Source organism: Pelmatolapia mariae, linkage group LG3_W (assembly GCF_036321145.2).
Source record: "Pelmatolapia mariae isolate MD_Pm_ZW linkage group LG3_W, Pm_UMD_F_2, whole genome shotgun sequence".
Taxonomy (NCBI): Eukaryota; Metazoa; Chordata; class Actinopteri; order Cichliformes; family Cichlidae; genus Pelmatolapia; species Pelmatolapia mariae.
In genome coordinates this window covers 39,564,697-39,590,139 of record NC_086229.1, presented here as the reverse complement: position 1 = coordinate 39,590,139, position 25,443 = coordinate 39,564,697, and the positions used below count along the sequence as shown (strand labels likewise).

Below are 25,443 nucleotides of genomic sequence, written 5' to 3'. Positions count from 1 at the left end.
AGTTGTGCTGAGATGAATATGATGTGAAAGTCGTGCTGACACTGTGGATCAGTAGGCCCACAGACCTCTATACAGGAAGTCTGGTTCTACTCTTTGTAGAACTTCTGATCCCTGATCCTCTGAGTCTGGCTCAGTAGATAACGCAGAGTTCTGAGCTGATGTGGATGAGTGGTGTCAGGCAGCCTGACAGATTTGATGTCTTCTCTGCTTGTCCTGATACACATAAACATGAGTATCTGGTCAGTGATTGTTGATCAATGGTCATGAGAATTAAGATTAAGGAACTGACTTCACAGTCCATTGTTCCTTCAGTGGGCTGGTTTCAGTCATTATGCAAATGTACTGTTTATAAGATTGGGGAAACCTGCAGTCAGCTGAGACTGAAGAAGTCACTTGGATGAGTGACGAAATATTTCTCCCACAAAACGCTACGTCCAGATGAACAGAATCAGCTTTTGGAGAAACATGAGTATCCTTGCAGGTCAGATCATATCAGTCACAGCTGTTAGTGCAGCTCTCCTCTAGATTGTAGTGCTTGTTAAACTAGGATGATTTTAGGAGCCTGGACCGCAGATCCAAGGGAAGATATTATTTGGAAAGACTAAACCAACCTATTAGAGGTGTTTGCACTAACATAGATAAATACTCAGATTTACATCTTTATTGTCTCACAAAGGGTTAAAAAGTGAATGTGCACAGAGAGGTTGGTGGTGAGATGGGCACTTCCAGCACTGTAGATGTGTTCCAGATCAGTGTTCATGGAAATAATCCAGAGAGCAGGATACCTTGATGAATGTCACATCTTCTTAAAGTTATAATCCACAGAGAAAACTTTGAAACTGATATCTACTCAGCCAATCAGGTGTTTACATGCCCTTCACTGATCTTCAGCCCCACCTTATTATCACCCCCTCTCTCTCTTTTACATCTGAATAATCTTCACTTCACATTTCAGTCAGTTCAGATTTCATTAGCACGTTCACTTTAGCATAATCCATTTTAATCCAAACACTTTTCTCTGTTTGTCAGTCACAGTATATCCAGTACAATCCTCTTCTTCACTGAGTCACACATTCAGAGATCAGAGTGTCCTGTGTGTGCTCTCATTCACTCACACTCACTCTCATATGGCTGAAGTCTGTTTGTGCAGAGGCTGTCAGCTGGCCTGAGTTAGGCCTGTCTTTAAAATCATTGGTTTCTTACTTTTATTCTGATTAATCAAAGCTAAACTCAAACATCTTTATATTTACTGATTATGTTCTCATCATTGATTAACAGTCAGTACATTCAGATATGAATCATAATTCAGTGTTTAACATATTATCACAGATGGACTCCACAGGAGATCTCCTTTATGAAGAAACTGTGACAGTTTGTCCCACAGTGGGAAACATTTCAGAGAACATCTCAGAGAATATCTGTGAAGCAGAAACTAAACATAATAATAGAAGAAAAGCAGAATAATGATCCAAATCCTGCTCTGAGACTATCAGACAGGCTTCCAAAGACTGCTCACCTCTCACACTTAAAGATGCTGGTGCTGTCCACAGATCAGCTGACCTGCTGGGTCTCCATGATCAGCTTTGTTTCTTGGAGATAAAGGCTGAACCCTTTAGAGCTTCAGTTCTGCAGAGCAGCAGGATGTCTGAGGTCTGCAGAAACACAAAAACACAGCAGCTAAAAATAGTTGTTCAAAGAAAACGAGGTGGGAGCTGCTGGTTCCTGAGCTTTGATACTGGATTAGCTTCAGTAGTTATTCCCATCACTGCTGTAGGAGCTGCATTTAGTCACAGCTGATTGTCTGCTTTGAACAATCACAATGACTACTGTTGTAAAAAAAACAAGCACACAAAGAACCAATGAGAGTGAAGAACAGGATAAAGAGCTCCTGTGATGGTGGCAAAGACATGAGCAGCAGACGGCCGTCTACATGTTGTAGTGGTTTACAGTCACCATGGGGCGCCGTCACAGCCATGCAGTCAGTGGGCTGCTCTGCTTATGCTGTTGTTGGTGAAGCTGAAGTGAAAGCGAGTGTTAAAACAATGAAAAGTGTCCACTGCAGCCTCCATCTGAGCTTCTCATGTTCTTCTTCTTTGATTCTCCATGTTTGTGCTGAACGCTGCCGTCGCTCCCTTCCCTGTTCCCGCCCACTTTCTAACCAATCAGCATTGGAGCATCACACATCCAGCTGTCTGTGACCATGTCCACAGCAGAGTGTCACCGAGGCTTAATGCTAACACGCACACATGAAGCTAATACCACCACGAGCAGCTGCTCAGTGGATTTGGAGGAGAAATGTCTCCAGCTTCTCACAGGCAGTATGCAGAATGTGGATCTCCACAAAGACTGTGGAGACCTCGTCTCACACTCTAAATCCACACTTGTCTGCAAAACTTCTCACACGTTCCCGTCACAAGTGTCTTCTAAGTGAAGCTACCAGGTTCAGGTCCAGCTCTGTTTATCTGGGGCTGCAGCAGATGGGTGATCCATCCTCACAAAGCAACACAGACACCAGATATGCAAACACAGCATCATACAACACAACCAGGAGATCCAAAGAATTTTCTCTGCATTTCTGTGGCTGATGCTGCTGGAACGAAGCTGTTTGAAACCTTGTTGTTCTGCACTTTGGGACCTGAAGAGGAAACTGAACCTCTGTGCAGAGGGTTCAACTCTGAGGATTCCTGTTCAGTTTTTTTTATTTCACACAGCAAAACTTGACAACTTTATGACAAATGTACGACTTCAATGTGAAAAATTCATTTTTTTCTCTTGTTTGTTTGAAGCTGCTTCTTGTTGGCTTCAGCTGTTTGGAGTTTCCATTTTCTAAACTTCTACATTCTGAACCTTCTTCATCTCTGAACAGATGATGAAACACTGAATGATTTCAAGCACACACTTTGTCTAATAAACTTACATCTTTCATTCTTTATTACAGATTGGTGGGCTGTGATTTGTCAGAGATCAGCTGTGATTATCTGGCAGCAGCGCTGAAGTCCAACCCCTCCCATCTGAGAGAGCTGGACCTGAGTGGAAACTACAAAAACCTGCAGGACTCAGGAGTGAAGCATCTGTGTGGTTTCCTGGAGAATCCACGATGTCGATTTGAAACTCTGAGGTCAGTCACATGTTTTAGTTGTGCTGAGATGAATATGATGTGAAAGTTGTGCTGACACTGTGGATCGGTGTGCCCACACACCTCTATACAGGAAGTCTGGTTCTACTCTTTGTAGAACTTCTGATCCCTGATCCTCTGAGTCTGACTCAGTAGATAACGCAGAGTTCTGAGCTGATGTGGGTGAGCGGACTCAGGCAGCCTGACAGAGTCGATGTCCAGGTCTTCCCTGCTTGTCCTGATACAAATAAACATGAGTATCCTTGCAGGTCAGATCATATCAGTCACAGCTGTTAGTGCAGCTCTCCTCTAGATTGTAGTGCTTGTTAAACTAGGATGATTTTAGGAGCCTGGACCGCAGACTCCAAGAGAAGTTATGACTTGGAACGAGTAAACCAACCTATTAGAGGTGTTTGCACTAACATAGATAAATACTCAGATTTACATCTTTATTGTCTCACAAAGGGTTAAAAAGTGAATGTGCACAGAGAGGTTGGTGGTGAGATGGGCACTTCCAGCACTGTAGATGTGTTCCAGATCAGTGTTCATGGAAATAATCCAGAGAGCAGGATACCTTGATGAATGTCACATCGTCTTAAAGTTATAATCCACAGGGAGAACTTTGAAACTGTTGATCTGATATCTACTCAGCCAATCAGGTGTTTACATGCCCTTCACTGATCTTCAGCCCCACCTTATTATCACCCCGTCTCTCTCTTTTACATCTGAATAATCTTCACTTCACATTTCAGTCAGTTCAGATTTCATTAGCATGTTCACTTTAGCATAATCCATTTTAATCCAAACACCTTTCTCTGTTTGTCAGTCAAAGTATATCAGGTACAATCCTCTTCTTCACTGAGTCACACATTCAGAGATCAGAGTGTCCTGTGTGTGCTCTTATTCACTCACACTCACTCTCATATGGCTGAAGTCTGTTTGTACAGAGGCAAACCTCAAGAAATCACATGATAGGATGGGGCTAGGTTTCACAATGAGCTCTCTGCAACCTTGGCTGATTGTGACCTACACCCATTTTCACACCTTGGCTCGTGTGATTAGGTAGAGGATCAACAGGGGGGTTCATGACCCCCTTGGCGGACTCTCCCACAGGGCTTAAATCTGGGACTCTCTACCATTTGACCCTAGAAATAAAGAAGCTTCTTGGATGAGAGGTGAAGCGTCTTCAAGAAACTTAAAGAAGTCCAGATGCCTTTTTTCTAAGCTCTTTAGATGACTGCGAACCTTCACAGACACCTCATCAGTGTCACTCTCAGAGCTACCAGCCCTTTGCTACAATCACAAAGCTCTTCATTGAAATCAATGATATCAAAGCTGGAATCCAATGAGTCCAAGTCTTCTGCTGATTCAGCATCACATTCATCTTTTGTCCTTGCTCTGCATCCCCACCATGGACTTCATTCCTTTCCAAGAGAGCCTTGATTGTCCTTTATTCAACTTATGATCTGCTTTACTTTTACACCTGATTTTAGCTGCTTTATCTCTCTTTCAACAAGTTTCTGTGCCTCAATCTTATTTTTCTCTCCCTCATAACCAGACAGCTTCTCCTGACTGAGAACAAGTTTGAGTGATTTACTAATCCAGGGCTGATTTTTGGGGAAAATAGTTCCTGTTTTCAAAGTAATCCCCATTTTTCCCAGGAAGAAATGTAAGTAGAAATCGATGATATAAGTGAGAACATGAGCCTTTAAAAAGGTTCTTCTGAGGCTGCTGCCAGTGGTCAAACCCTCCAATAAAGCTCTGTAAATAAATATGTGATCATAGCTTTAGTTTTTAAATGTTTATTCTAGTTAACACAGATCAGGTGGAAACAACTCAAATAAAATATCAAAAATATTAAGTGGTCATCGGTACTCAGTTTGTTCAATACTGAATACATTGAATACATTCTCTGATTCTCTCCACATGTTGCTCTGCATCAGTGCTCAGTTTTCTGACAAAACAAGATTAAATATTGCTAAATATAATAGTATCTCATTACACTTCACCATAAGTGTTTTATTTTTGTAATTGTTTATCTGTTATTTTTCAGACTGAGTCTCTGTGACCTGTCAGAGAGAAGCTGTGAAGCTCTGTCCTCAGCTCTCAGCTCTCAGACCTCTAATCTGAGACAGCTGGACCTGAGTAACAACGACCTGAAGGATTCAGGCGTGAAGCTTCTGTCTGAAGGACTGAAGAGTCCACACTGTACACTGGAAACTCTCAGGTGAGATCAAGCATTTTTCTTTCATCAACTGACAGAATTAGCAGATTAATAATAAGGCAGTCCTCTAAAAAGAGGAGAAGTGGAGGTGTTTTGAAGGGAAACATACTCTTATGTTAACAAGACAGGAAGTAGCTCCTGGGAACTGCTTCCTTTGTTATTGTCTAAGTAGAAACATGATGGTAAAACAGTGATGAATTTGCAGAGGTGAATCCACAGCACACAACACAACAATGCTGCTGAAGCAGACTTCTCACAGATTCTGAGACTGCAGGTTTCATCACTGGCCAACCAAAATTCACTGAACCAGCAGTAAATGAACGTCCAAAACTACGCTTCATGTTTGAAAAAACAGATGATCAGGGGGATTTGTGTTTACATCTTTGTTGTGTAATCTGTTCACCTGCTGTTTTAGCTGTTTGGTGGCTGTTGAGATGGTTTTGTGAACTTTTAGCTGAGATTGTGACATTTCTGTAGATACCACACATGTCTAATTACTTTGTGTAGCATGAATGGCCATAACAAGGTTTTTAACAGTAAGAAAAGTTGTAAAACTTAAGAAAATATAGTTAAAAGTCCAAAACCTTCTACGTCTGGTCGCTTGTGGTAAGGAGCAGATCAAGCGAGTAAAGAATTGCATTATAATTTTAAATGGCTTCAACAGCACATTCAGGTCTGTGAGACTCATTCAGACACTGAGCCGTGGCTCTGTGCTATATGCACATATTTCTGCATCTCTGACATTCAGACACACTTGATATATAGTTTATTTTATGTAGTATTCAATACTGAACTGTACATTTAGACTTTTTTTTAGCAATTTTTATTCAGTGTTTATTCAGTGTTTTCATAAAAGCCTTATTTTTATCCATTTACTGCTATTAGGAAGAACACACGTGAGGTTTAAGACCTGGACGAGTTTGAAACCTTTTGTCCTCCACAATGGAAATGTGTGGAAATAAAAATGGATATCACTTTAGCCAGCTCCTAATTTTATCAGTTCTACTCTCAGCGTCTCCTGTATATCTCCTATATAAATGTTGCACTCAGCTTTGTTTTCTCCAATATCACTGAAATGCAGCCAGATGCTGCTCATTTTGCCTTTTCACTCTTTCCTGACATGCTTGCATTTCAGTACAGCTCCCATTTCTCTGTGCACCTGGTCTATACCACTACACTTGCTGTCTATGGGACATCTCTGTCTTCTTTCACATAATGGTATGATCCCAGTCTGTCTCTTAAAGTGTTTGGCCACATGGTTTGCTCATCAGAATAAAATCTCAGCCGTGCTCACATTGATTATCAGCAAGCCTGAAAATTCATCAATATTTGACACATGAAATTATCTCAAGGGCTGGATTTGGCCCACGGGCCATATGTTTGACACCCCTGGTTTACACAGTTTGCTATTCAATGTATAAGTGAGTTAGCTCTCAGCTAACTAGCAGACAAGCTAACTGCTGGGACTGCGTCTTTCTAACAAGAGCGTCAGACACTCAGACTGGTTTTCTTTGTGGATGATGATGTGTTCTCACACTGATCCTTCATGCTGATGCTGCCATCCACCCACTGCTCCTGGATTCCTCATCATCATCTCCATCAGCCCTCACAATACTCCACCTTCATCAGCTCCATGTTCAGGAGCCTGGATGGACAGTAATTCTTTCCATGTGTTATGGTGGGACACTGAGAGCTGAAGTCAAACAGCAGTGAGAAATGAAAGACTGATTCATTTCTATTTAGTCTTGTGATGTGCAGATTTGTTCAGAGCATTAAGGCCCAGCAAAGATTACTGAGGTCATAGAGTCACTGATGAAACCTGTGTGCTTATAGAAACTGAAACCAGATGAACCAGAATAGAAGGACATTAAAATGAAGGGTCAGCTGCACAAAGGCAAAGCTGTTCAGTTGTTGGTGTGAGTTATTTAAATGGAGGATGGAGTCAGACTTTAAGCTGCTGGACTCAGTCACTATATCCTGTTCTGCTCATAGAACCTGGATACACAGACTCACCTGTGACACAGTGACACACAGTGTGGCTACACACACATTAGAAAGTGGATCAGTCACACTTGTGCAATCATTTGTTGTGCTGGGAAACCATGATCACTTTAAATCACCATTAATGACATTGTTACAGCAACATTTAATCATCAGTTCAAAAGTAGTGTATTGTGTACTTATTTTAATAGTACTGCAGTATGAGAAGTGCAACATTCAGTGTGCAGAAACAAATCAGGTGCTTTCTAACAGCAGTGTTCCCTTTAACACAGCAGCAGTTCAGATATTTCTGTCAGTCTGAGCTGAAACATGAATCTAATCAATTATCAAATCAAAGTTCTTTGCCTCTGCCAGGACGTCAACATCTGATCTAGTTTTTTACAAAGTTCCCCTCAGTCCAGAGCCACCATCATAACATTATAACAGGCACCTTTGATCAACAGCAAGTGAACATTTATAAATGTGTGTTTTCAGAACAGGAACCAGCAGAACTATTTTTCTGTTATCAGGTAGCAGCACAAATGCTCATCAGCTCATTTACTGTGCAGGACTTTGAGTGTGTGAAGTGTGTGTTTGTGCTGGATTTCCTTTGGAGAATCTGTCAGAAACAAGACAAAGAAAAACACTTTCAGTCGTCCAGGTTGAGTTGACAACATGAACTGCATTTATCTTCCTCTGACTTGACATTTTCTTCCTCCTCTGCACTGAGCCAGCTGCTAAGACTCACAAGCTCACTGACATTTTCTGATGATAAAGAAACTCTCTTCTTCTGTACAATATGAGCAGCAACAGAGAACAAGCTCTCACAGGTACAGATGTTGCAGCTGTGGCCAAGTACATGTGCTGCATGTTTGGAGCAGCACTCTAATGGACAGGCCTCTGTACTGATGGTGGGCTCTGTATCCACCACACTGTTCTCAGCTGAGTCTTCCTCCTGTTCACAATCACACTCTGATGAAGCACCAATAGGGCCAACTTTTTCTCTGGTGGCTCGGATGTTGTTGCTTCCACAGGTTTCCCTCCAACAACCCTCTGTTCCTTCAGTAAGTTCAGTAAGATCTGGGTAAACACTTGAGCTCCTTGAATCTGGCTCCAGTGCAGCAGCAGTTTTCACATATACAATGTTGGCATTTTGTTTGCGTGTCTCCAGGTCTGATCTGAATGTAGACTTGAATCTGAGCTCTCCATCACCTGAGAGAGACGACAAAACACAGAATCACAGAGCATGAAACCAACGTTTCTCCTCCCAGAAGTTCAGTCACAGACCTGCAACAGAAACAAGAATCAAAGATTTAAATGACGCAGAGCATTCATGTACTTATATACACAAACATGTCCTCTACATATTCATGCTGTATTTACACACACATACAGAGGCTGTTTGTCTCTCACACACAGACAGGACACTGAGAAATACATCATGTTAAATATACCTGCAGGGTTCCAGCTGTGCACGTTGTCCCTGTTAGCTGTGATTGCCATGGCAACCTTGGTGTTGTGCACGATGCAGGGACGTGTTCAAAGGCAGACGTCTGGCAGCAGCAGCATATTTGATGCACTATCTGTACTGAGTGTGCTGACTTTATTTCAAATGTCCCACTGCTGTGCAACATGAATCACATGTTAGCACGTTTCTGTAACTCCCAGGTAACCATGGTTACCCAGCTATGTCAGGTAGTCTCCAGAGAGACCAACAGCTGGTGCACGTTGTAGCGCCGTGGCTTTCGTAGTCTCTCCTTTTTCTACAGCTCATGTGTTCTTCTTGTGATGCTGCGTCTTGAGGCTCATACATGCCGTCATTTGTTGATCCTAAGAACGTTCCTCAGACCGACTTCTTCAACAACACTAATCGGCCTGCAGTTTGTAGTGTTAACAACTCCCAGTTGTTTTAATCTTTGGGCTGAAGGAGGGACAATACTCGGTGTATACATGCTCAATCAACAATATTTTATTTTCATACAATTCAACACTTATGAGCATAAGAACCATCATGATGGGGAGAGATGCTTGAAGAGGGTCACAGCATGTCTCCAAATGGTGACGGGTTACTCAGCCTTTTATAGCCCCTAGTGGCCCCCACCTAGTCGTAAAAGCCTAAACATTCACATGTTTTCTCTCTTACGGCGCCTAAGTTATGACCTCGGCTCCTTGTCTTCATGCTCTAAGGAAGGTGGGGGTATGGAATGTAGTCTATCTTCTCCTAACTGCAGACACAAGGTCTTCTGCACACAACCTTCTCTTCATGATTCAGCAGTAAAACATGTCAAGAAAACAGTGTAACACATTCACAGCAGATCAAGGATACAGAGTGGTGCACACTTATCTAATGAACTATGTAATGATTATATTCTTCTAACCCAAACGTATGATGGGAACTTGACTACTCACACAGCACACAGTCTAAACTAAAAGATAATATATGTCCTACAGTTGTTAACATAAATCAGCTATCTTGACTACAGGCATAAAGTAACATATGTTTCTACTAATAACCTCATAGTAGCTACTCACTTCACTGTGGCGTTTGTTAGCTTGTCTTTCTTTGGTTTATCTAGACTCCTCCCACCAGCTGATCCAACATAGTCTGCCCAAGCCTCCCACCTCTGTTTGTTTGGGTGGTTTGTTTGCTGCCATCAACAGCGTGTAATGCATTTAAGTGATACTTCAGACATGAAGTACTCCGGTGATAAAAAACTCAACTTTGCTTCCAGATAACTTTAGTTGTGTCAACACTGCCTCCTGGAACAGTTTAAAATGAACATGTCAAAGATCTGTACCTGTCTCCATGTTTCTGACCCCGCCCATTTCTTTCTGTCCTGGGTCATGTGAGCGCTGCAGTAGTATTAGGTCCACCATCAATGCTCTCATTGGCTGAGATGCATAATGACGCCCATTTCAAGCCAGCACTGATCAACATCCCTCCTCTGACCCATGGCTTTATCTTCAGAGCCAGTGAGAACTTTCACAATAATCATGATTTTAAAAACTGTGATTAAAATAATTGCTGACGTTAATCAATTAATGAGTTAACGAGATAATAACAGGTTAAGTTGCCCTAATAACTAGACTATGATGACAAACTGATGTGATCTCCATGTTTCCTTTGTTGGACTGTGGGCGAGTGTCAGAACTGAATGTACTGAGTAACATGTAGAGTTTAAATATGTGTCAGTTCCAGTTTTAGAGCTCTAAAGTGCAGCTATCATGTTAGGAATATGTTAGGAATAGACAGAAACACTGAGGTCAAATCTTTATTTTACCACTCGCTGCATTCTTGATGTTCATGAATTCAGCAGGTTCATGATTGTCTGCAGCATTAATCTCATATTTCCATCTAAAGTGTTGAATTTGACTGTTTGATGTTCTTTATGATCTCTGGCACCAGTTCATCTGTAGGCTGAGCTCAGTCCATCCATTTAGTGAAATGATGTTTAAAGGTCTCCTTGTTCTGTGAGCGTGCAGAGATCCTGAAGCAGAAAGCCTGGGTTAACAGAGAAATGATCATCACTGTGATGATGCTCATCATCACTGTGATGATGCTCATCATCTCTGACTGGGATTTGAGGTTTTGTCAAAGCAGCAAACACAAAGAAAGCCTGGCTATGTTGGACTGGGTGTGGAAGCAGCTCCCAGTTTGAGTTCAGGAGACAGACACCCTCTCTACTTTGACGATTAGCTTCAAACTTTCCTTTTTGATAAAGCTTATAGTTCGAGCTGGATCAGGTGACCCTGAACCATCCCTTAGTTATGCTGCTATAGAGATGGATAACAGATGGATTGTTGTTTTGTGTGTCTGCAGTCTGTCAGGCTGTCTGATCACAGAGGAAGGCTGTACTTCTCTGGCCTCAGCTCTGAGCTCCCATCTGAGAGAGCTGGACCTGAGCTACAATCATCCAGGTGACTCAGGAATGAAGCTGCTGTCGGCTGGACTGAAGGATCCAGGCTGGAGACTGGACACTCTCAGGTATGGAGAGAATGACTGTGTCCCAATTCAGGGTATGCACGCTTGAAGTACGCACACTACGCGTACTACGTACGGTGCGTACTACAAGTACGGGAAGTGCGGAAGTGAGATGCTTCTGAAATGGGACGGTCTAGCCTTCGTCGCGCTGTTCAGGTTGCCTAGCAACCATGATACTAACCGCGAGAAACGTTTCATACAGCTTTGTGTGACAGAAATGAAGGAGAAAAAATGTTTTGTTGTTCATTCATTTTTGTCATGACATCACTTTGATTAGTTGAGACCACAGGACTGTAAAACATGATAGTTGGGCTCCATTCCTGTACTGAACAGTCATTTCAAGATTAGTTAGTAAATAATAATTAGCTAATGTTGTTCATGAGACTAAAGTCATCTCACTGTGGTAATGTAAATATAATATGGACAATATTACATGTATTGTCATATATATATATATATAAATATGTGTGTGTGTGTGTGTGTACATATGAGCTTGAACTCTGGGTCAAAGATGCAAGTAGCAGTTATTTATATTTCCTATCACCTTAAATCTTCACTCAAAGACAAGTATCTCTGACAGTGTATATATAGATGTATTATATATAAGAGACAAATATTGTTCTTTCAATATGTTGGCATTACTAAATTTGGCTCAATGCTTACATATATGTGTAAAAAGAAAATGTACGAGCTGTGATAACTGTTTCTGATAAAATGAAGAGTAGACTGATATATGAAATATTCCTTTATTGGGTGAGAAAATCAGACCATGTCATAACTGCTTTAAGTCATACAGAATAGATATCAGAGCCTTAAACAGGCTGACTTCTGCTAAATGGGTCAAACTGGGCAGAAAGTCTACAAACACATAACATCCTTATAGAATATGATGTAACACTATAGATCAACTTACCTCAGAATATATAAAGCATATAAACAATTACAGCAATATGATGCAACAAACACAGCAGGACTACTAATCCAAAATACTCAAAGCTTCATAGAACTGAAACAAACATTTATTTTTAGCTCCATTCTGCTGCTGATACATACTTTAGGTTTCTGAATATTAAACTTGTTGCTGCCTTTCATAGTGTGTAACTTGAAGGCCCTGAGTACTTTCTCCCACACTGAAAACACTGGAATGATAACATTATTTGAACATTACCTAATAAGACTGATTCAGGACAGACAATTAGTTATGTTAAACTTTCCTAGCAGTCCTTCACAAACAGGGAACAGTCTGTCTATTCTCTCCATCTGTCAGCTGCTGCTGCCTCTTCCTCCTCCTCTTCCTCACACACTGCTGAGTTTGTCCTGGTGGATCATCAGGGGTGCAAAGCCTCACAGATGATGTGCAGCAGTGGGTCCCTCAGTCTGTCCTCACTCTGGACACTTGCAGTCGTCACACATGGAAATCAAATGTGTGATAAGCTGCAGGATTCAAACACAAGTGTAACTTATAAATACATGTTCATACTTTTATTCCACAATCAGAGAGAAAGAAACAGAGAGAGAGTGCAGGACAGACAGACAGGTGACAGTCTCAGGTGTACACACTGCTACAAAACAGCACAAGAGAAGGAAGATTTAGTGTTTGTGTTATTACGAGTGCTAAACAAGAAGAGTTCCAGATGGTACAGTGGACACATGTGTGACTCCTGTGATTAAAGCATCTTTCTTTCAGCTTAACGAGTGAACCGTCAGCTCGTTCAAATTCACGTTAAAGTCCGTTTGGCTCGACACCACCGAACAGAGGCAGCAATATAACATAGCTAACATTAACAGTGCAGTGAATCCTGCTTGTGCCGTCATATTCAGGACTGCAAACCGAGCAGCATCACTGACTTTCAGCTTGTTGTGTTTGTGGATATATGACTGACTTTAATTATCCATAAATCATCACATTCTCTGTAAGATTAAGGTCGACTATATATATATATATATATAGAAGTAGAGGCTTTAAAACCAAGTTACCGCTGAAAGTACAAACATCGCTAATGTCACATAACTTTGCCGACATGTGGCCAACATTAATGCTTTAATGTTCTTAAACATTCGCACATAAATAAGTGACATAATATTCAGTATTTACTTTTGACAGTTCACTCTTCGGCCGCTCCCTTCTGCCGTATTTTGCGGCAAAATTATCCACACCCACCGCCGCGCTATGGATTGTGGGATATATGAGACCACGAAGCATGCACCGGACCACGCTTGATATTTGGGGAAATCGACGGCGCATTTGGAGTATGCATTTGAAGTACCCTTTGAAATGGGACAGCCGTCGTCGCGTGGCGGTGACGTAATCGCACTTGAAATGCGTACTTCAAGCGTGCATACCCTGAATTGGGACACAGCCAATGTCTGATAGAGGAGGAAGAGCTGGAAACATTTCCTGTGTCCTTCACTCACTTCCTGTTTGTTTCCTGCAGAAAGAACAATCACACATGCAGGAATATTTTCAGGGACAGACACACTAGTCTAGCTGGATAGTACATGGATATTTATGTAGGGGGTCTCCAAGGAGTCTGTTTGCAGGGACATTAATGATAACTGATAAGTCAAGTTGAGAGTTTCATTAAAAGTAGATCTACAGTTAGGTCCATACATATTTGGACAGAGACAACATTTTGTAACTTCAGATACACTTTATTAGGTCACAGGTGTACCTGAGATAGTGGCCACTGTGTACCTAATAAAGTGTCAGCCATGTGTATGTTTCCCATGCTGTATGTCCACAATCACAGTGACAGTCAGTGACACTGACAGAAGGATGAAACAACACTGTGAATCATTTCAGTCTGTGTGTGTGACAAAGAGGCAGACAGGAGCAGTTAACATTTGGAAATGGAAGCTTAAATACTGGAAACTCTACATTCACGGCTGAAATCACAATAAATTTGTTCTCAAGTGCACATTTAGCAGCTAATGCTAATACTGTTTTCCTTTGCTTTCTACAACTTGAGCAGCTATTGCTAAGTAGGCCACTTTGCTCTGCTAAGGATTTGTGTGACCATCATGGAAACTCTGATAGGCTAATGCTGCTAAGCTAATGCTGTTTATGGGCCCTGTTAGAATCAATATTTCATTCTCATTCTGTTGTTTGAGAACAATGTTAACGTCTCACATCATTATAACACAAGAGAAAAGGGTATTAGCGTTAGCTACTAATGCTTATTCACCTCAAGTTAGCTTTAGCTGCTAATGGGAGCCTACTTAGCATAAACCCTTCACATCGTTATAATGCAAGGGAAAAGAGTCACTCATGGCAGCCTATTTAGCATTAACGTCTCATATCATTATAACACAAGAGAAAAGGGTATTAGCGTTAGCTACTAATGCTTTGTTACGCCCCTAGTCTAGGCGTGTAGTGTGTACTTAGCATTAACCCCTTACTAATATAGGTCGTGTCCAAATTCATGGGCTGCATCCTCCTGAGGACCCGGCCTTCGCGGTCTACTTGGGCCGGGTCCTCAGAAGGTCGGGTAGGCCGGAAGTAAATGGCTGTGAAATTGGACGGTCTAGCCTTCTGATTAACGTCACCGCTGTCTGGTGGAGTTTAATAAACTCGGCCGTCTGCTCCTTGCTATCTAAAATATAACAGGACACTGGCGTGCCTTGAGGCGACTTTTGTTGTGATTTGGCGTTATATAAATAAAATTGAATTGAATTGAATTGAATTGGCGTAAATTCTCGACCATCTTACACTTCTGTTTAATCGGTTTTCTGTTTGACGTTTATTCAGCTAAGTTTCATTTTATCTAATCTAATCTAATCTAATAACTTTAATCTCAGCCAAACCGATTTACTCACGAACAAATAAAACACTGAAAAAAGCCAAACAATAACATTTTTAGGTTGTCTAAGTGACTTATATATTACGTTTAACCTGAGTAGAGAAAGTCCGCGGTGATCTGAAAATGATGTGCCGGGAGTTGTGCCGTTCTCGGCGGCTTCAGTGACCCTTGAGCTCTCGGCTAGCTATCGAGCTCGTGGGTAACAGACGTCTCCGAAAACGTCGAAGCACTTTTGCAAATATGTGATACCTTGATAAACCGAGCAGATATTTGAAGTTTACAAAGCTACGTTCTCGCCTGAAAATATGTTCAAAGTTTATTTTGTGACCCAGAAAGATTAATAAAAGTAATTTTAAAACTTAGTAGCAACCGCCGTTGCCGGAAACTGGAGTTTGGCTGGGCCGCGCTATGAATTCTGGGATATGGTGGGCCACGAAGGACACACCAACCCATCCTTCAAATTCGGGGAAAAGGAGGACGCATTTGTCGGCTGCATTCGGAGGAGTCCACGAATTTGGACAGCCTTCGGCGCGTCACTGTGACGTAATCGGTCTACAAATGCGGCCTCAGGCGGATGCAGCCCATGAATTTGGACACAGCCAAAATGTTAATTTACATCAAATTAGCATTAGCTGCTCATATTGTTATAAGGAAAGAGAAAACAGTATTAGCATTAGCTGCTAATAATTTTTCATCCCTAATTAGAATAAGCCGCTAAAAGCAGCCTTAGCATTAACTTCTCACTTCGTTGTTACCCAACAGAAAAGAGTATTAGTATTAGCTACTATCATTTTTAATAAGTAAGAGAAAATAGTGAGTTAGCATTATCTGATAATGCTAACTGACATCAAATTAGCATTAGCTATTTACAACAGCGTACTTAGAATTTGCCGCTAACATTGTTAAAATGTAAGGGAAAACAGTATTAGCATTAGCGCATAATGCTAATTCACGTCAAAGTAGCATTAGTTCATAACGACAGCCTACTTAGCATTAACTGCTCACTAATATAATGCTAATTCACCTCAAATTAGCATTAGCTGCTCAAGTTGTTATAAGGAAAGAGAAAACGGTATTAGCATTAGCTGCTAATAATTATTCACCCCTAATTAGAATTAGCCACTAATGGCGTATTGTTAAAAAGTAATCTGATTACTTTTTTCAAGTAACGAGTAATGTAAGGGATTACTATTGCAAAAACAGTAATTAGATTACCGTTACTTTCACGTAGGAACGCTGCGTTACTGCGTTACTAAAACCGTGATTTTTTGCGAGAACGTCTCATGACAGTGACGTAAGCGAGTGCGACGTTCGTGACAACAGCTGTCTGCAGATCATAATATATCACACCTGCACCAGGGTAAACCTCCTCCGCCTACCCCAGTCCTGCTTTACAGGTGAAAATAGAGCAACAGGACCGCTAGTCTTTGATTTTATTTATTTTCTGCTGTGTTTTACTTGCATCTATTTGAAAGAGTGAGTGTAAACACAAAAAAATATTTTATTTTATATGCTGGAATGTGCAGAAAATAGGTTTAAATGTTAAACAACTTTCTTCCAGTCAGAGAATGTTGCATATAATTTAATTTTTGCTTGATGCATAAAGTTAAAAGATTAAAACTAATAAAAGAAGTTTTAAAAAGAGACGTTTCCATTGGATTACATTTTGTATGATGAATTATGCAGAAAAAGTAGAATTGGGCTGAAAGATCTATCGCTTTATCACCTATTCAGGTTGTAAATCGTGTTTTTAAAAAGTAACTAAGTAATTGATTACTTTTGAAAATAGGTAATCAGTAAAGTAACGGGATTACTTTTGGGGGGAAGTAATCAGTAATTAGTAACTGATTACTTTTTTCAAGTAACTTGACCAACACTGTTAGTTAATAATGCTAGACTTTTTATCATTAGCTGCTGTCATTATTACAAAGTAAAGGAAAACAGTATGAGCATTAGCTTCTAATGCTTTTTCATCTAAAATTAGAATTAGCCAGTAATGGCGTCTTATTTAGCATTAACTCTTCACATCGCAGGGGAAAAGTTAAAATTGAATAAAACATGTGTTCACATTAGCTACTCGTATTGTTAAAAAGTAAGAAAAAACATTGTTAGCATAAGCGGATGATGCTAATTCACCTCAAATTAGTATTAGCTAATAACGGCAACCTACTTAGCATTAGCTGGTCACATTGTTATAAAGCAACAAAATATGGTTTTCTTGCCAATTTAGCTGCCAATTCCTCTTTACCTAAAATTAGCATTAGCCACTAATGGCAGTCTACTTAGCATTAACTCCTCAGGATTAAAATGCTAATTCACGTCAAATTAGCATTAGTTGCTAGTATCCGCCTACCTAGCATTAGCTGCTCACATTGTTAAAAGGGAAGAGAAAACGATATTAGCATTAGCTAGTAATAGAGATTGACAGACCACGTGACTTTCGCGCATTGCATGCCGGGTACTCGTGGCAAAACAATCAAAGCAATGCATCAAACGCAAGCATTTGCAGCACCGCAAAACGTCCATTCTCCGGTTCCAGTACCTTCTTGCTTTTTCTTTGTCCCCCAAAAAAGTTATGTACAAAACGAAGGAGAACAATGCCGGTCCGTACAAAGACAGACTTGATGAAAAGTCAAAGAAAAGATACGAGGAAAAAAAATCAAAGGAGTGAAAGGGTTAGACCCTTATGAGCACACAGAGTGTACAAAAGACGTTAGCGTGCTGCCCAACTTTCACCACGCTCATATTTATAATTATACGGTTTTTGGAGTGAGTGCATACACTCATGAGGTTTAGTAACTACAGGTCACTGCAACAAGCCCAGGTACAGTTTACCGACGGATGGGTACAGGACCTTGAAATGCACCGTGTAGAACGAAAGACCATCGTACGAACAAAGTTTACCTCACAAATCATCTTCATAAATACACATTCGTTAACCATTTATTAATAGGACCTTTAAGCTCAACGATAATTAAATAGTAGTGGAAATAATTTCTGGTACGCATTACAGAAATGTAGCAGTGACAATAATATTGTGTGCTGTAATCGTACTGGGCAATTAGTGATACAAAACAACTGTTTTATCCTGTGAATAAAAGTATATGTTTTTGTCAATGTACCATGGTAATAACAGAAGCGAAACGCAATATTGTGTCAGGACAATTCACTATTTATGCACAATAAACAAAGGAGCATAGCGCGACAATTTCTGACTTGCTTGTAACCTATATCACCAATTATGTTATGAAAAATGACGTATTAACTACTACTTTGTGAAAATGCTTGGAGCAGACTAACATGTGAGCTGGAGTGTTCTGGGACGTTATATTTGGTCTTTGAATTGCTGCAATCCAGGCCATCCGTCGGCTCTTTGTTACTTCGGAAACATGGCTCGAACAACCTCTCTTCAACGACGTAATCCGATAACAACCGATCTCTTTACCCGTCGGCTTCCCGTGGCTGTCATGCGACTGGCTATTGCAGTTAATAATACAACAGCTTCTTGCCATTTTTTGTGTTTCTTTTTATCCGCTGTGTAACTGATTTCAATTGAAAGCCTGCGTGCGCTAGTACCTCTTGCCACGAGTTCCCAGAATCCTTTGCGGTTTTATCCCTGACTGACGTCACATTTTCAATCTCTATAATTATTCACCCCTAATTAGAATTAGCCGCTAATGGCAGCATACTTAGCATTAACTCATCACATCGTTATAATGCAAATGATGCTAACTTGCATTAAATTAGCATTAGCTAATAACAGCAGCCTTCTTAGCATTAGCTGCTCACATTGCTTTAATGCAAGGGAAAAGACTTAGCATTAACGGATGATGCTAATTCACATCAAATTAGCATTAGCATGTAATGGCAGTCTACTTAGCATAACTCCTCACATCGTTATAATGCAAAGGAAAATAGTTAGCATTATTGATAATGCTAATTCACATCAAATTACCAATAGTTATTAACGGTAACAAACATCACATTGTTAAAATGGAAGGAAAAATGGAATAAGCATTAGCTACTCATATTGTTAAAATGTAAGAAAAAAACATTGTTAGCATTAGCGGATAAATTAGCATTAGCTACTCACATTGTTAGAAATCAAGAGAATATGGTATTAGCATTAGTTGCCAATGCTTATTCACCAAAAATTAGCATTAGCCGCTAATGGTAGCCTATTTACCATAAACGTCTTAATGCTAAATGAAGTTAATTAATGCTAAATAGGCTTAACTGAAACGAAAGTAATGTTAGCATTAGCTGCTGATATTGTTAAAAAGTAATAAAAAGTAAGATAAGACATTGCTAGCAGTAGCGGATAATGCTAACACACATCAAATTACCATTGCTAACAATGGCATCCTTCTTAACATTAGCTGCTCACATTGTTATAATGCAAGAGAAAAGAGTTAGCATTAACAGATGATGCTAATTCATGTCAAATTAGAAAATATGGTATTAGCATTAGCTGCTAATGGCAGTCTACTTAGCATTAACTCCTCACTAATATAATGATAATTTACATCAAATTAGCATTAGCTGCTAGCATCAGCCTACCTAGCACTAGCTGCAAACATTGTTAAAAGGGAAGGGAAAAGTGTTAGCATTATCGGGTAATGCTAAGGCGCATCAAATTAGCATTAGCTAATAACAGCAGCCTTCTTAGCATTAGCTGCTCACATTGTTATAATGCAAGGGAAAAGAGTTAGCATTAACGGATGATGCTAAGTCGCGTCAAATTAGCATTAGCTAGCCTACTTAGCATAAGTCCTCATATCATTATAATGCAAAGGAAAATAGTTAGCATTATTTGATAATGCTAATTCACATCAAATTAGCTATAGTTGTTAACGGTAACACACATCACAAATAAAATTAAAGGAAAAATAGTATAAGCATTAAAAATTAGTATTACCTAATAACGGCAACCTACTTAGCATTAGCTGCTCACATTGTTAGAAATCAAGAGAATATGGTATTAGCATTAGTTGCCAATGCTTATTCACTTAAAATTAGCATTAGCAAGTAATGGTTGTCTACTTAGCATTAACTCCTTGCTAAAATAATGCTAATTCACGTCAAATTAGCATTAGCTGCTAGCATCAGCCTAACTACCACCAGCTGCTCACATTGCTATAATGCATAGGAAAACGTTATGAGCATTAGGTTCTAATGCGTATTTGCCTTAAAATTAGCATCAAATTAGCATTAGTCAATAACGACAGCCTATTTAGCATTAGCAGATAATGTTGACCTTGGCCCACTGGAAAAGTTCAGAACTAAAGATTTAGGAGTGTTTCTCGATAGCTCTTTCTCATTTGAGAAACAAATACATTCTGCTTTTAAGACAAGCTGTAAGGTTTATATTGTTGATTGTAATTCATGCTTAGAAATATTTACTCATAAATGAGTTTTATAATCGATTGCATAATGATAGAGGTTTGATCCTTAGTAGTCTGTAAAGACTCTGTGTGCCTTCCAGAGTGCTCTGGCATGCACACACAACTTGGGGTCATGAGAGAGGTCGTACCTTCTCTTACTGATTTATGGTATGAGGTCACAGGGTCACATCTGGAACACACACACACACACACACACACACACACACACTGGTTCCAGCGGTGGCTCTGTGCTAGACGACTCATCACCAGCTTTTTCCAGCTTTTTCCACTGGTTACCAGTACGTCATAGAATCCACTTCCAGATCTTGTTGTTTGTCTTTAAATCTCTGAGTGGATTGGCTCCATCTTATCTCTCTTTAACTAAATAATCCAAGCAGAGCCCTCAGGTCTGCAGATAAGTAGCTTCTGACCAGAACTAGCCGTAAAAACAGAGGTGAGCTTTATTGATCGCTGCAGCCAAACTCTGGAACAGTCGCCCTTCACATCAGGTCGTCACCAACACTCGACATTTTTAAAACCCGGTTGGAAACACATTTGTACTCTGTAGCTTTCAATTCTGACGAGTCTTTATAGTAATTACTGTGTATGTTTCCTATTTTATCTCTACTCTGTGCAGCACTTTGGCTCAAGCTGTTTTTAAATGTGCTGATAAATAAATGTAGATTTCTTTGAATAAAACAGTGGAGCCGAGCTTTGAGCTCAGTGTGTAACAGTGTGTGTATGAGAGCCATGTAATGTCCATGTGTGCATGCTGACTGCTCTGACCCCTCCTCCTTTCAGGGTGGAGCCTGCTGGAGTCCGATGGTTGAGACCAGGTCTGAGGAAGTGTAAGTGTGTTTTTAATGGGATTCATGAAAACAAAGCAGCACACATTCAACCATCTTCATCATGTCAGGAGTCATCATCAAAGTGTCAATCAATGAACAGATGATGGATCAATAACTGCAGCTGGATTGTGTTTGTTCTCTCCATCAGATTCCTGTCAACTCACAATCGACACAAACACAGTGAACACAAAGCTCCAACTGTCTGACAACAACAGGAAGGTGACACATGTGGAGGAGTTTCAGTCATATCCTGATCATCCAGACAGATTTGATGTTCATCGTCAGCTGCTGTGTAGAAATGGTCTGACTGGTCGCTGTTACTGGGAGGTCGAGTGGAGAGGAAAAGTTTATATATCAGTGAGTTACAGAAGCATCAGAAGCAAAGGAGGCAGTGACTGTGGGTTTGGACACAATGATCAGTCCTGGAGTCTGGAGTGCTATAATAGTGCTCCTTGTTATGTCCTCCACAATAACAGAGAAACATCCATCTCCTCCTCCTCCTCCTCCTCCTCCTCCTCCTCTGTCTCTAACAGAGCAGCAGTGTATGTGGACTGTCCTGCTGGCACTCTGTCCTTCTACAGAGTCTCCTCTGACACTCTGATCCACCTCCACACCTTCAACACCACATTCACTCAAACTCTTTATCCTGGGTTTAGGTTCTGGTCTGGTTCCTCAGTGTCCCTGTGCTGAGTGTAAAGAGTGTCTCCTGTTAGAGAAACACTCTGACTGTTGAACAGATAGTTCAGTCTGTACATGTCTGTCTCTTTCACTCACAAACACGTTTTCACATTCATGGATTCAATCAGTTGATGTTTGAAACTCTTCTAAATGATTCCTTGTAAACTTCTTCCTCTTCAGTCACAAACAAACAGGAAGTGATGTCACACGTGTTCCTGTCCACACAGCAGAATGAGTCTATTGCTGACAGTGATGTACAAACAGAGTGAGCATTTCTGAGGCCAAAATAAACTGAGTAGTTCACTGAATGAACACTGTGAGCTCAGTTCCTTCATCATTAGTATGGATTATATATGTATATGTATTATATTAGTATCATATATATCAGGTGCTGCTGGTTTCAGTCATTGTGCAAATGTGCTGTTTGTAAGGTTGTAAAGCTGCAGTCAGCTGAGACTGAAGAAGTCACCTGATCAGTGAGCAAAGGTGAAAACGTCCAGATGAACAGAATCAAGCTTTTGGGATCAGCCAGCAATGCAGCATCATTGTTGTTCAGGTTCAGAGGTTTGCAGGAATGAACTGATGACCAGAAACAGCTGCAGAGTCCAATCAAATACCAGCTGGAGTTCAGCTGCATTTGAAGAAGTCAAAGAAAAGTAAGGATGGCAAAGGGCGATGTTTTCTTCCAAAGAACTGAAAACATGGTCGACGCCTCATTAGAAGAATCATCTGGACATTTGTGAGGAACTCTAACCAAGAAAGCAACACAAGAAAGCAACGTCACACAGATCCAACAGACAGTTTCCATGACTGGAAGTGTTCAGTGGAAAAATGCTCCATTGCATTATTGCATCCTCTCACCACAGGAGGCGCTGTTGGCACCACTGATTGCTGATCATCTCTGATGATCTGATTGATCCTGTGAATAACGGGACTCACTGAACTCTGTGACACAGTGAAGATTACAGAGTTTAACATCTGACTGACGTCACACAGACAGAAGGATGAACCAGTGAGGCACAGAACACAGTTACTGGAGATACTGGATCAGCTCCATGTGAACCTCTGATGGACAAGCTGCTGACCCAGAGAAACATCAGGACATGACAGGCAGCTGCACTGATCTAACAACATGTAGCAGAGCTGATCTATGTTAGAGGATCTATCACAGCAGCTGAAAGTCCAACACTGGATACCAGCTGAGCCTGTGCTGAGTGTTACAGGAAAAGAAACACTGACACTGGTAGACACAGTGATGCTGACTGGGGCACAGAGCTGAATGATGCAGCATCAGGACACTGTTTCAGTCTGACTGACAGAGAAACCTGTAGCTGCATCTACATGTGAGGCAGAGGCCACACAAGCAGCTTTCTATGTTTCACAGTGACTGAGATCTTCAGTGGGGGTGGACATGCTCCTGTACAGACCTCTGAGGAGAACCAAGGTGCAGTCAAAGAGTCCAGTCTGTCCTCACAGATGTCAACATGTGGTTTCATCAGGTCTGCTGTCAGCTAGCAGGCTCACATCAGAATGACTGTTCCTGAAAAACACAGTCTGTGTGACATCATCAGTCAGCTGATGGTCCCAGATCTGAATGGTTTCTGTCTCTACTGAGGAAGTCAGAGAATCTCACTGAGGTGTGGATCAGGTCTGAGTGACCTGTGGAGGGACAGCTTTAAACAGTCCACAGGTCTCACGTCCTGCTCAGTCTGGTAGCAGATACCTCGTATTGTTCCAGATGTGCTGACATCACCAGCAGCAGCAGCAGCACATCTGTGTGATACGATGAATCTCAGTTATTGATCCAACACACAGTAAATACAAAGATCAGGATTTATGAGAGTAATCATTATGAGTCTGAACACATGATCACTGAATGTTAGTCTCCACAATAATAAGCTAACACAAGCAAACACAGCTTTCAGCTCTTATTTTGAAACTTCTTTAGAGAGCTGTGATGTGAGCGTGCCTGGCTCTGAGGCACTTGGGTCAGCCTCTGTTGTTTAGAAGTGTTACAGACTGTGAATGACACAGACCTGTCAGTAGGGCTGGGCGATATGGCCTAAAATTCATATCACGATATAATTTGAAGCACGTGCGGTAACGGTATATATCGCGATATATTCTTTTCTTCTGTATAACGTATTTTCCACACTATAAGGCGCACTTGAAATCCTTTAATTTTCTCAAAAATCGAGAGTGTGCCTTATGTATGAATTCTGGTTGTGCTCACTGACCTTGAACTGATTTTGGCGTGTAGAAATCTGTTAAAAAATGTTTTAGTACAACTTTGGTAAGCCGCACTGCTTGATGGATTGTCAGAGCATTACGGCTGCCGTAGTAGGAGCTTCGCGGAGTAATCTGGGTCCAAAACTCCGTCTTCTTCAGGTCCCAAAGTCAAACGAACACTGAGAGTTAAAAACGGTCTAAATTCTTTCATCTTTAATAAAATCATCAGCGTTGCTGCTTTATCGGGTGTAACAACTAAGTTTAACATCCAGGCATCCATGAAAACAGAATCTATTAAATTAAACGGAGTTAGAAGTTAACAGGAAGTTAGCTCGCTAGTGTATACCTAAACATTTCATACCATGTTCTGACTGAGAAATTTTTGAAACTAATTAAAACGTACAGCTCTGCTACCACTTCCAACATAAATGAAGACAGGAAACTAAACAGCAGTGGCGTTTGTAGGGTTACTGAAGTTGGACTACCTGGTATATAATGATGTGCTACGTGATTGCTAGCGACACAGCTATGTTAGCATAACATTAGCACAGTGAAGCTGGAGTAGAACTGGGCGATATATCGAGTTTTTTAAAAATATCGATATATTTTTATACGAGATATAAGATGTGACAATATCCTTTATATTGATATAGTCTATGTTACGTTATAATTATAGTTGTGAAGCCACAAGTTTGCCTCTCTTTCGTCCTCGCCTCACTGAACACAACTCCCCCTCCTCCCCCATCGCTTCACCTGCAGGCAGCGACAAGATGGACACGGCAAATCTCCGTTAATGAGTTACTGCGTATCGCCCCGCGCGTGGGGCTGGACGGCGTCAACGTGTTAATGAGCTAACCATGCTATTGAGCTAACCACGCTAACGAGCTAACCACGCTAACGCCATGCGCGGCCTGAAATCCTTTCATTTTCTCAAAAGTTGACTGCGCGCCTTTTTGTATGAATTCTGGTTGTGCTTGATGACCGCGAACCGATTTTATGTGATACACAGCGCTCAGCAATCTGTCAAAAAATGTTTTAGTTCGACTTTGGTAAGCTAGGGAGCTGCACCGCTTGATGGATTGTCGGAGCATTACGGCTACCGAGGAGCCTCGCCGAGTGATACGTACTGTGCTTCAACGTAATATTACCGTATTGTGTGTGTATAAGGACCATAAATGGCACCTGTTCAGAGACACGGTTACG

At 40.9% G+C, this 25,443-nt stretch overlaps 1 protein-coding gene across 1 annotated transcript in view; it reads left to right on the top strand.

Moving 5' to 3' along the window:
• Positions 1–22,023, top strand: part of LOC134624398 (NACHT, LRR and PYD domains-containing protein 12-like) — a 37,713-nt gene extending 15,690 nt beyond the window's left edge. Inside the window, exons 5-9 of the mRNA XM_065470276.1 lie at positions 2,939–3,118; positions 5,169–5,342; positions 11,140–11,304; positions 21,287–21,333; positions 21,482–22,023. Of these exons, the coding sequence (XP_065326348.1) occupies positions 2,939–3,118; positions 5,169–5,342; positions 11,140–11,304; positions 21,287–21,333; positions 21,482–22,023 (1,108 nt within the window). The remainder of the gene's footprint in view (positions 1–2,938; positions 3,119–5,168; positions 5,343–11,139; positions 11,305–21,286; positions 21,334–21,481) is intronic.
• The last annotated feature ends 3,420 nt before the right edge of the window (positions 22,024–25,443 follow it).